This window comes from Zerene cesonia, chromosome 3 (genome assembly GCF_012273895.1).
Source record: "Zerene cesonia ecotype Mississippi chromosome 3, Zerene_cesonia_1.1, whole genome shotgun sequence".
In the NCBI taxonomy this organism is placed as follows: Eukaryota; Metazoa; Arthropoda; class Insecta; order Lepidoptera; family Pieridae; genus Zerene; species Zerene cesonia.
This window is the reverse complement of record NC_052104.1, coordinates 4,612,759-4,626,594: the sequence shown is the minus strand read 5'-3', so window position 1 is coordinate 4,626,594 and position 13,836 is coordinate 4,612,759. Positions and strand designations below refer to the sequence as shown.

General features: G+C 32.0%; 1 protein-coding gene across 17 annotated transcripts in view; it reads left to right on the top strand.

The window, feature by feature from the left end:
- The window catches only part of LOC119836651 (protein lap4), a 74,955-nt gene that overhangs the window by 12,801 nt on the left and 48,318 nt on the right, over nt 1–13,836 (top strand). For 15 of the 17 annotated variants that reach the window (XM_038362065.1, XM_038362082.1, XM_038362160.1 and 12 more), the window contains exon 3: nt 3,201–3,369. In XM_038362065.1, the coding sequence (XP_038217993.1) occupies nt 3,201–3,369 (169 nt within the window). Of the gene's footprint in view, nt 1–3,200; nt 3,370–7,448; nt 7,570–7,755; nt 8,049–8,224; nt 8,471–8,915; nt 9,086–10,133; nt 10,224–10,681; nt 10,789–13,836 lie in introns of all 17 variants that reach the window. The other 2 variants (XM_038362048.1, XM_038362074.1) reach the window with 2 other exon arrangements.

Here is a 13,836-nt window from a genome sequence, read left to right as displayed (position 1 = left end):
AACCGGCACGACCGGTAGAGTTAAAGGAAATAGGATTGTTTAATGAAATATATTCATCGTATGATTGTTATGTATTTGCTTTAATAAAAAGTGATGAAATCTCAACGAGATGATTAACGCCTGCGAATCGACGGACGATAAATATTTACGGTTTCTTTACTTGGACAATAAAACATTAATGTGTAACTAAGTGACGCGGGGCACGTTCGTTAATAGTTTTATTTTTATCTTTCACTTCACTCAATTGAAGCCAATGATTGTTATGGCAACGAAATAATTATTATCAAGGCTCCTGATTTTTTATTTTTGACGTAGTCGACGTTTAAATCATTAATTTCATTAATGGTTGTATTTCATTTTATAATTTATAATTAATTTTTATGAGTGCGAATTTATCGATGACTTGTTGTTTAAATTACAGTCGGATAAAGGAAACGATACAGTAAATGAATCTTCAATGAAGTATTAGTATTCTACAGGTAAAGGTAACAATAGTGCCTACCTTTAGTTTAATATTAGATAACAATCGGTATATGAATGAATGTTTAGTAAATAGTCTGGCCACGCTAACCTTGTCCCAATATTCTACAATGTTTCGCTCAACATCTTTAAAGATTTATTATAACTATTGTAAATTACACCGAACTGTTTACGTGTCCGACGTCCGTGTGCCAATTAATGCTGGTATCGACCTTCGGTGGCCCTTGCAGACCATTAGATCCTGACCGCTAAAAGCTTCGGCGAATACAATTCAATTTAGCATCTCCAAGTGCGTTTAGATTGAGATACTCGAATTGAGTTTCCACTAAAATATTCCATTATTTTTTCCGTTTAATTTTTTATTTGGGATTCGTTTTTGTCAAAGACCCTAGCCTGATTTAAAATTTAAATACCAACGAAATGGCAATTTTTAGTAATGAATATACTTGTAAATTAAGAATGCTTTATAATAAATAATTTTAGACTTGAGTTCATATTTTATCTTAATGAAGATCCTCTTCATATTTGTAGCATAATTTTTTTAGCTTTCTTTGGTATTATTCACTAAGAGATAATACTTTGATTCATCTTGTTTCATAAAATGGGGTATTGTTATTCAAAATCTTTGAAAACCTATAAAAATTATGCAAAATACAAAGCACTTTACTCTGTTTCGTAATCTCATTACCAACAAGGATTTAAATCTCTATTTATGCTCTGAAAGTTTTAAAGGTTGTTCAATGACGCTTATGACGTCATTATTATGTCCAAAACGTTAAGCATTGTCTTCATACATGGCCCTTGAATGCTTTCCATGTTATGAAATCATCAGTCGTCACTGACCTACTAAATAAATGAGTACATTTGCAACTAGTTTTAAAACCGTATAAAGGATGCGATACATGCTGGGGCTGTGCATGTTTATTGTACATAAGCATAAACTGACACATACATCATCATACATAAATATGCATCACATAATAATGTGACTTAATTTTTAACACGAAGTGCTTTAAATAATCATGAGTTGTTTTCGAATATGGAAGAGAAGTAAGAGGACAAACAAAGTTAATTTTCATTGATATTCATCGCTTATTGAGTCGTACATAGTGATAGAAAAGTGACCACTCTTTCCCTTCATTGGGACAAAAAAATGTAACTGCGAATAACTATATTATATTCACATATTTAATTTTATTCACATCTTAGTATGGTTACTGGCTTCTTATATTAATTTATAATTTACTTCACCACTCGTAATCAACGCTTAAAACACGACGATAAATGTATTTTTAATCTGGAAAAACACACTTACAATGCAACAAAATGCTTAAACTATGTAATGACGGTGTGCGACACGAATCTCATTTGTATTATAGCGGTCGATTGCGTTGTAAACAGGAAAATGAAAATACAACCATTGTTATAGCCCCGTAATCCTTCTTCAACTCTGTAAAGCATCCCTAACGACATTAAAACGGGCGCTTTTAGAAAATGTGATTGTTACGCCTGTGCCAAATGATTGTGGAATAAAACGTACACTGTACATTCATATAATGAAGAATTGAAAAAAAGCGGTCTGCATACAGTTCATGCAAAACGTGCGTTTTAGATGGAATTAAACATTTTATCGCAAATCAATTAGTCAATTGAAAATATCTATATAAAAATTATTATTTAAATCATATAGTGCATGCTTAATCCTTTACTAGCTGTGACCCGCGGTTGAAACCGCGTAAGTCCGTATCCCGTAGGAATATCGGTATAAAAAGTGCCTGTGTTATTTCAGTTGCCCAGCTATCTACGAAGCGAATAGTATTATTATTCACCAATAGATGTCAGGAAAAAAACACGAATAAAACACGAATATGACATTATTTCAGTTGTCCAGCTGTCTACGAAGCAAAATAGTATTACTATTCACCAATAGATGTCAGGGAAAAAAAACACGAATAAAACACGAATATGACATTTTCTAAAAAAAATTCCTAGCTAGATCGATTTATCGCCCTTGAAAACCCCTATATACTAAATTTCATGAAAATCGTTGGAGCCGATTCCGAGATCCCAATTATATATATATATATATATATATATATATACAAGAATTGCTCGTTTAAAGGTATAAGATGATATAGTATTTATTTCGAAACCAAGTTAATAAGATGACAGAAGTTAATTATTCTCTTGTTCATTCCTATAGTATGGAATTTTATACAATATCTCGATTCTACACCTACACATACCGGTGATCGCATTCTTGTTAAAACTAACATGCTATTCATGTTATGAAAAGAAACACTACACTTCCTTTCATTTCTCTTCATAATTTTTGACATGTAAAAATCGTTTGAAGGCGTATAGATTCTATTGAATTAGCGGCACATCTGGTTCCTTTGAGCTTCATGCTATTTATATTGTGAAGTAATTACATCTTACTTTATTCTATTTTTAGTTTAATGCCTTATCTATAACAAATATATGCAGAGTAAATAGATTTATATCACATGCTATAAGATTTAAATACGTAATGGTAAACTTAATTTTATTGCTATACTAACATTTCGACTTTAATCAAATAGTCTATATTATTATAATAAGACTATTTTATTAAATTATGAGACTATTGTTTAAAAAATTTTGATGGGACGCGCTGTCTGTAGCATCCTTTATAGGTACACTAAATGTATTCCGCTGTAATTTCACCCCAAACCTTTCAGACATTCCCGACATACCAGAGGACATCAAGAAACTGCGCGCGCTGCAGATCGCCGACTTCAGCAGCAATCCCATCCCGCGGCTGCCGGCCGGCTTCAGCCAGCTGCGCGCGCTCACCGTGCTCGGCCTTAACGACATGTCACTGACTAGCTTACCGAGCGATTTTGGCAGGTGAGTCTCACCGTGTGCATTTGACTTCAGCTGAGTTACTTATGGGTTGGTCTAACGTTTTAATAGGAAAGAATCTTGTTGCCATTCGGTCTAAGTATGCTATGAGAAGTGTAAAACATTAGCATCTTACTGAGCCTTGCGCCGTCGCTTATTGTGTCGTAGTTACCTAAAATGACGTTAGGACAAATTGCAAGTATCTTAAAATCAATAGTATAAGGAGAAGTGTATTATTTTTCGAACTATACATGATTTAAGGACAAATGTCGGATAGCAGTTTGGATATTTTTTCATATTATAATATTATTGTTTTGCTATTCGGTGCTCAATACTTTATCTATAGATACGAGATCATGCAATTCAATTTGCGTGAACCACCTATTCGACAAGGTCTTGCTCCGTACTGTAATTAATTGGACAAACAAGGTTTACCACAATAGATGTAAGTTCATATTTTCAACATCGAGATTTACCCGAGGAACTATATTTCATTTAATCATGACAGAGCCCATTGTAAAGCTCTACAAAGACTAATGAAAGCGAAAGTTTTGTGGAAAGTTACTGACGCGCCGTCGGCCACTCTTTGCCTAAAAGTTTGTGTACTCACGAATCGTTTTGTTATAATGGCAATATTTCGTTGGTATTTTTATGAGTTACGAAACTGCTTCGTGTGATGGAGTTTTTATTCGTTTACATTATGTAATACTGTTGACGGTCGGTATTATTACTTTGCTTAGGCCAGTAAATAAAGGTTAAAAACTATTTCAAATCGATGTCACTTAAATCAATAAGTTACATAAATTTGCACCGATACTTTTTTACATACCTCACGTAATATAATAGAGGTTTATACTTTATAGGATTAAATAATAATAATATTTTTTTAACATACGGTATTTAGGATTCTATTAATAGTTCATCCCTTAAATGTGCCAAGGTAAACTTAATGCGGCAAGCGGCCTTTACTCGATTTGGTAAAACGAGTATTGTCCAAACGGCTCCGACAGCATGTTTAAATTGCAATGGAATTTAGGACACTTATGACATTATTCCAGCTATAAAATGCCCTATTCATTAAGTCCGTCAATTTAACTTTTACCTTTTAATTTGAACCTTATAGCATCATTTATTACGATTAATTTTTAGTTTCATAAAAAGTTCATGGAACGCAATGTAGGTAAACTAACATGTGATAAATAATAGGGCGTGCCTACTACGAGTCTTATCAAGGTATCATGTTCTTTATCTAACTTGTTACTTTAATAAAAACACTGTTATTGATAGTGAAATTATTGCTATCATTCGTTTAGATTTGTAATAAAATACTAATGAAGATCAGGATACAATTTCTTCATTGAATTTGTGCCTGTAGTTAAACTGTCGAAGTATTTACGAGTATTTCTACTTGAAAAAACGTTCCAAGATATTTTTATTTGTATTTATGATAGAATTATAGAGTTTAAAGGTTTAAATTTTAATCGAATCGGCCTCACCGTGATAAATGTACTTCGCTGCAGCGAGGCGATAAACGCATTCTTATAAGTTACGACTAAATTTGTAATTAACAACAATAATAAACCTAATTTCTTATATCCGAGAAGGTTTCTTTATGACATTGTGGTGTCTTATTAATGTGATGCGCGAGAAAAGTTTTATGACTACGTTAAAATCAGAAGCAGGTCATCAAAATAATTTGAAAAAAAGGAACGTTTTGTAATTAATTTAACAAATGTTTAGTGGATTTTTACAATTTACAATAATTCTTGCTAGTCATGAATTAGAAAATATTATTACCGGTATGTCATTATAAATTATTTCAATAATTTCGTAAATACGAAATAAAATTATTACAACGGATCACAGACAGAAATGAGTTCTCGTTACTCCATTTGCATATTTGGGCCTAATGGCGATTTCTCGATTCTTAGTCATTAATTACTTAAGTAAATAACATAAATCACAAGAACTAGTTCAGACGGTTGTAAGAACAAAAAATTCTGCCTAATTTAGCCACAAATTTCCACTAAGTTGGAAACGAAACCGTAACAGCCCGTTATAAACGGTAGTAAGTACGCGGGAGCTCATAAAATAGTTGTTTTTGAATAAAGCCTTACAACCGTGTCGTGAGTGATTCATCAATTGGTTTGTGTATCGAATGTTGCGCTAAGTGCTTCGACATCTTGCTAAGGAATGCGACGTCAAGGTTCGCAGTATAAGTTGCGACCGCGTGCAGAATGTAAACAAAATCCTATTTACTGCTCGCTCGCTGTATTGTCATTAGATCTACGATATAACATGAGCGTAAAAGCGTAGCGTATGGTGGAATAATATTTACTTAACTATACTAAACTGCATCATTCGAGACTATGAAATTTAACATCCGTGTATATCCAATGCAATAGCGCGATATTTAGTATCTTAAAATAACATTAAACACCTATTCTTGTTTTTTATAAACGTATATAATATACAAGCTATTGTAAGTGATAAATATGCAACTCTACACCTATGACTCAGAGAACTGGATTGAAATGTTTTTCCGGTTTCAATCTCATTTGATGTTCAACTTAACCGAATTATCCTTCAAAATATTCGCGTAATCCACCTGTCAACCTGCTATTAAATTCAGCACTTATCCATTTAGCCTCGCTTATGGCTGTAGTTTGAATAGTCACTGGATTAGTCATCCATTGTTTAAGTCCCACGGCCCCATTGTCATACGAGCGAATTCGATACTTAGTACGTTTGTCAATGACTTTCTTTTAGTAGAATACTTATGTAAGTATAAAATTAGCGGAACTAAGATTCAGTGGAAATGAGTAGATGTTATTTATTTAAATCTTTTATAGCTACGCTCAAAGATACGTACGGATGACTCATTCTTAGGTGATAAAGTATTGTACAAAACCATTGACCTAATGAAAAGTCCATATGAAAAATAACCTTTCAGATTATGATGTAAAGTTTTTAATGAACTAATTGCTTCGCTTACAGAAAGGGCTAAAGGAAACCCTACAGGGTTTCATCATCTATTTAATCATATTTAAAACAGTATAATAATTGTGGACGTTCTCCATTCAGGACATAACTGTGATTTCTTGAAGGAAATTGAAGACATTCCAAGTATAGGCCACCCAAATTATGTATATTTTGATTAATGAGTTTGATTATCATTTGTTCGTTTTTGATATGCATACTTACATCATTCAAAGTCGCTTTCTCTGTCCCTATGGCCATATGTATGCTTAAATCTTTTAAACTGCACATCAGATTTTGATGCGATTTTTTTTAATAGATAGAGTGATTAAAGAGGAAGGTTTATATGTATAGTAACATCTATTAAACTACTCCATATTTAACGCATTCGAAGCCGCGAGCAAAAGCTAGTATTATTATAAAACAGTGTAATTTAACAATATTTTTTTACACTTAATAGGGAGACGTATGACCTACTGACATTAAGCAGTGATGCGGTTTATGTAGCATAACTGCCTAAAAGGTGTATGATATTGATGCTTTAACACCCAAGTTATGTTGTATAAAAAGTTCGAGATATGTTATCTAAGTAAACTATAGCATACTAAACATAATTAATGCAAATAGATGCTCAACAGGGTCTGCATCACTAACCTTATCATTATGTTTTATTTTGCTTACTTTAGTTTTCTGGGTCAAAAGAATTGAGTTGTAGAGTTATGGCGATAGTAAATATTATTTGTATGGTGAACATAGTTACTTTTCTGATCTTCGTAGTCTTTGTTTTATCTTTTTTGTTTTTACTTGATCGTTATTGTAGGAAAAAGAAGTTGGATTTTATATAAGGTTTAGATTTTATATAATATTAGTAAATAGTAGCTGGAAACCGTGGCTTCACTTACGTGGTATCCCAGCTGAAGTAATTACTGTACCAAATTTATTACCAATTTAGTATAGTAATAACTTTAGATTCCAAGAGAGGTTTTGCGTGAAAGAGTTACAAACATCTGTAAATTTTTACAAACTTTTTGTGTTTATAATATAAGTAGGGCATCAACAAGATATTAATATTTTAAAATTAACAATTTATTTTTTTATATTTTCAGCTTGGTGTCTCTCCAATCACTAGAGCTACGAGAAAATCTATTGAAATCTCTACCAGAGTCGTTAAAAAACCTAACTAAGCTAGAACGGTTGGATCTCGGCGATAATGAAATTGAAGCACTGGTGAGTTTTTTATTTCTGTAATATGTCAGTTAAAATTAAAATAAATTGAGACTTGAAAGTATATTAAAACCAAACCCATAATAAAACCAAACCCTTATTGTTTTGAAATTAAAGAAAGAAATACATTCATATTTTTATACGTAATACGAATTTATCATAATAATGTGTCATCATATTTTTTCTTAGCCTGAGTTTATTGGTGAGCTACCCGCATTACAAGAGCTATGGCTGGATCACAACAAACTTCAGTATTTACCCTCGGAAATTGGCAACTTGAAAGCTTTAATTTGTTTGGACGTTAGTGAGAACAAGCTAGAGAAGATTCCAGAAGAAATCGGTGGTTTATGTTCCCTCACAGATCTGCATTTATCGCAGAATATGCTTGAAACTGTACCAAATGGTATTGGCGATCTGGGAAAGTTAGCGATATTGAAATTGGACCAAAATAGATTACATACGTTAAACGAGAATGTTGGAAGGTAACTATCACAATAATTTGTTTTGTAGTGAAAGCATTGATTGTCTTTTGTTAATCTGTATATTAATCTTACCAATTAAAATACATATTTGAATACTTGAATTGAATTCGGCTTTAAACAAAACAAATAAATAAACATAATCAGTGTCAGGTCTAAATCTCTGGAATTATTTGCAGGTGTACAAATCTACAAGAGCTTATATTGACGGAGAATTTTTTAATGGAATTACCGAGATCCATCGGGAATCTTAACGAGTTGACCGTACTGAATGTGGACAGGAATTCACTGGGCGACATACCGCAAGAGATCGGCAACATGACCCTCCTGGGAGTGCTAAGTTTGCGAGACAACAAGCTCACCAAATTGCCAAATGAATTAGGAAACTGCAAATCCCTCCATGTTTTAGATGTAAGCGGCAATCGGTGAGTAATCGGGTCATTAATTGTATGTGATTCTGTTGTTTTAAACCCAAGTTTTTACCAACGTGGATCCCGAAAGGCTAGTGAGAAATACATGTCGTAAACTTCTTACTGGTACCATAGGAAGATACGAAAAATATATAGATAAATGCCTGTATATTACTGCCATCTATTTTTCGGCATAAATATAAGAGTGGTTTTCCTGAATGGCTAACGTAAAGCTTGCATTATGCAGGAGTACATACTCTCTCTTACATAATAATATTGATAATATTTCATTCCATCCATTTGACATTCTCAATATGAGGAAAAACAATTGCCGAAATAAATATACAATGCAAACAATTGGCAAATAAGTAATTTGGAGATATTTTCATGTACTAACTGGAGGCGTTATAATTATTATGGGTACTTCTCGGTGTAAATTAATTATTTTATTCCTTTACAGATTACAATATCTTCCATATACGCTAGTGAATTTGGAGTTGAAAGCGGTGTGGTTATCGGAAAACCAGGCTCAACCCCTGTTAACCTTCCAAACAGACAGGGACGAGACAACGGGAGAGAATGTGCTCACTTGCTTTCTCCTGCCGCAGCTCAGTTACACACAACAGCCAGGTATCGATGATTGTTTGGCTGGCATACACCATTTCTTTGCTGTGATTTTAGTTATCATGAACGATGCGCTGTAATTAGTTCACTTTTTTTTAATAAGAGATATATTCCATTAAATAACAAAAATAATAATAATTCACGGACTCCTTTTTGCGTGATATAAATGGAGTGATTATTAAAATACTTATATAACTGATTTAATGTGTTCTATATTGATACATAATTGGTTCTCAATTAATTGGGTTTTTGATAAGGGTGTACAGAAAAAGTCATGGCATTAAAAAATAATGAAAATGGTATTTATTGAGAAATCTATATGGCGAATCAACATGTCATCATCAATTTAATAAATTCATGATAACTATGGAGTCAATGCTTTGGTTGCTTAATCAATATGCTTTACATTAAATAAACAGTTTTAAGAATCATACTAATTCATGACACAGTATAATATAATATGAAATCATGTAGTTATCTATCTGTATAATACAATAAATGAGACATAAATAATAGCAGAATTAATTATAATATATAGTAGGAAGGCCCAAATCTTCCTGTTCTTAAGGCTGTTTATATTAGATTTTATTTTTATACTATCACGTCACTAGCGTTATCGAGACGAGATACACAATCTTAATGTTCTATACAATATGGTAAAACAATGCCATGTATGCAAATGGTATTATCTGTTTTATGCTTTTTGTGCTTTTTCTTTAATTGTGCAAGAGTCTGTGTCTATACACTTTTAATTAGGTCTTTGTTTTGGTACCTTGCTGTATCAATAGGTATATTTGATGTGATGAATGATATAAAATTAGTAACATTTTATATAGTCAAATTGAACAATAGGATAATTAGTAAGAGAAAAAAAAATACACAAAAATAAATATCCAATTGTTGTCTATGAAACATGCTTCAAGTCAAGTATTCACATTATTTATATTATAATAAAGGGATTATGAAAATAAATCACAGTGTATAGGCACCGACCGGTGTTTGTTTTGTTTTGCCGTGTAAATACTAAACGTCACTTTTGACACAACACACATAGAGTTGGAACACACGTCAGAGGTCGGCAGTGGCACGTGGGTCAGGGAACACAGATTTAATTCTCAGTCACAAGAGCTTGATAGGATAAGAGGTAAGTAATGTATATAAATATGGATTTTTCAATATCGAAACACAATTCACAGCGCTGCTTTTCACACGTAGTGTAGATACCTCGTTTAGATTGGATATCCTTAGACATTTCAACTTGAAATATATTTATTTCAAAATTACATGTTTAATAGAATAGAAGGAATCGGTATTAAGAACTTCACTTTTGGTTCTTCGTCTCTTACCCGTAAGTTTATACATATGCCTACTGTACAATGTTTTCCAGACAGTGGTATTTGTCAATGTATATTGTGTCCTGTTTAATGTTGTGTTGTACGTTTTATATGTTGTCTCATGTCCTGGTTTTGCGTATTATGTTTAAACCCTAAAGTACTGTAACTAAGCGCAGTCCAATGCTATTGTTCTTTAGATCTTGGCTTATATAAATATTTACTACAAAATAATTAAATTGCAATTCTAAAATGTCATTTCGTATAACAGAGTCCACATTTTCACGAGACCACGATTCTGACGACGATTGGGAAGAAAAAGAAGCGTCACGCACTATTTCTGTGAAATTCAACGAAGACATGCCGGAAGCCAAAGAGGTGAGCAAATGCTGTTGTCCGTTTCTTTTCAGCGATAGATCGTTTCGTCCACATAGAACTGTTGATATCAATGTACCTTTGTGTGTACACAACACTGGCTATGCAATCAGAAACCAGTATAGGAATGTTAGGAGTTGGTTTAGCGATAGAGTATTTTCCAGACAAAGAGCATATTTAGCGCTAAGCTCTATACTAGTAGCGTTGGAATAAGATTTTTTATTTTGTTTAATAAACAGTATTATTTGTAAGCTTTATCTTTAGTCTAAGTTTGTATTCATTATTGGTTGTGTATACCCTGTGTTATATTGTTTCAAATGTGTTCAACGTTATTTTATTTTAAGCCTATTTATTTATTAATTATCCAATAAAACTACGTAAAAGTTTTGTATGTTTTATTTTAACAGCGTGTTGTATTATTTAGATAAGTATAATATATTTAGTTTTAGAACCATAGACTTGTATCTATAGCACAATGTATTATTTCCTAAAACCAAATTTGTGTTCGTATTAGAAACTCAATACCACTTCTTACCAGTTTTTCTCAAGAATTTACACAAACATCTTAAGCCCTATATATGTAGAGAATCTTTTATTTTCTTTAACAAAATAAGCTACACTGATACCATTTTATGAGATCGTTAAATATTACTGTAAAGTGTAAACAGTTAATTTAACACTGAGTCGGTATCATCAAACTCAATGGAATATTTCTATTTGTAAGTTTTACTCTAATTGTAGAGCTCTTTAAAAATTCCTTCATGTTTTGTACTATGCGATTACAAATCTTTATATACGCTTAAGTTATATTTGTGTTACCACTGTATAAAAATTTAAAACACATATATAAGTGCTTCATAAATTTATAAATTGATATTAAACTCTTACTATCCATGCTATGTATTCAAATATCCCTATATGTTATGGGAGAGGTAATGAATAACACAAACACAAAAGGAACGTTTTATTAAAGTTTTTGTATAGATTTTATTGTACATACAACGATTTGTACGCACCGAGTGCGTGCGCGTACGTCGTGCGTCCGTAATTCTTTCGCCGAGTCAAGTATTTAATTTCAAGGTGACGTCGATACAGGAAGACGAAGAGGCGTCCGATTCGTTCTTCAGCACGCAGATGTTAGGGCTGAGACGGCCTTTAAATGTAGTTCGCAAGCTAGTCACCACACAGCGGAGGAGTTCGCTGCAGAGACTATCTTTGTCTATAACTAACCTCGCTGAGGTACACTACGTTGGGTGCATTCACAAAAGTTTTCCTTGTTTTATTTATAGTATTTTTCGAAATGTTCATAGGCAATGCATTATGACTTATTTCGAAAAGAAGCATTTTGTTTTGTAATTTTTAGCTCGCTATATTATTTTGATTTGAAATGAGTTACATAATTCCAATAAAAATACTTTTGTACCTTGAATTCATGCTTTCAAATACATTATTTTAATAAGTGAAATACATTTAACTAATGCTAATTAGTATGTAATACGAAGGGTACGTTTGTAAAAAATTATTATTATTATTCCATTGCAGTCAACTTTATTGATATGTCGTTCGTTATATTTGAACAATACAATCGAGGTCATATAGATTAAAAGATATGGATCCAATTTCATCTATATCTGTAGTCGATACTAAATTACTTTGTGAATGCACTCGAATGCTGTATGCGCTGCCTCCACGATGCATTTAGATTTATCAATTTATTAGATTTTGCTACCTAGAAGAGATGCTGTAGGATGAAACAAAATTAGTATGCCTCTAAAATTATTCTAATTGTATACACATTATAATTTTGCGGATGTTTTACTTAAGCACATGTTTTGCAATGCTTTACTCATTTACATTGTAGATATTTAACTCCGTTATCAAACTTAAGATAATTTTTGTCGCATGCATTTACAACGTTTGTCTTTAGTTCGTGATCATATTACACAATAAGACCGGGTAAACAACATGAAACATTTACATCAACATGCCTTAAATTTATCCGATTTTTTTTGATATACTTACAAATTTTTTTTCACATTGAAAACATTTAATAACTATCTCCGTTATATATAATCGTTAATAGTAAATCAATTTTAAATCAATTTAAATCAATTTTAATTGTAAAAAGGATACGAAAATCTTCATTTAATCATACATTACCATAGAGCGTATCACTACGTGACATTCTCGACGTTACAAGAACACACTGTTTGCACTGCACTTATGACAGATAATTGAAGATCCTAAGACGTCCCAATCGTACGAAGGTAGAATGCTGTGTGATATCATATCCTCTGATTCACGCTTAGTTCTGTTCCACTTGATGAGCTTAATAGGCAATTATAAAATTTTGTGGGCATAAAGGTCACCTTACTGACTGTCATATGAGAGCACTATTGAAATATGTATTGTATGTTAATATTCACATATATGCATTATATATTGTAAGAACGAAAAAGACAAGATTTAAATATACGTCTTACTTTGGCAGTGCGCGGGATACAAATACATATTTGTTAATTTTATGACATTATGTGTGCGTCATTTTATCATTTTCACGTATTCAGTATGTTTACACAAAACCATGTGCAAATTTATTTTCTGTGGTGTGTCAAATGCAAAGAATATACTTGCACACATTGCATTTTCTATATTATATAATGTTGTAATTTGTAAATTTATTGTTATATTTTCATATTATTTTTATAATTTCTAAAAGTACACCGTTAAAATTTAACAAGATTTCCACAAAATGTTATATTATTCGATTTGGTGCCTTAGCACATGCCACCTATATATTGAATTAAAATTCTTATAACAGTACATTTCAATAGAATCATCTTTCGATCTATTGTTTTTATAATAGTTGCCTCGTTTGCTTTTGTTCGTGGTGTGTGTGTAGGAACCATAACACAGTCGTCAAATGTATAGATATTTTTACATTATTCATAATTATAGCATGTGCATGTATTTTTCTTATACCTAGTCTTGCCATAAATATTGTAATAAAGAAAAAAGAAAATTGTTAACTGCAAATAACATTTATTACTT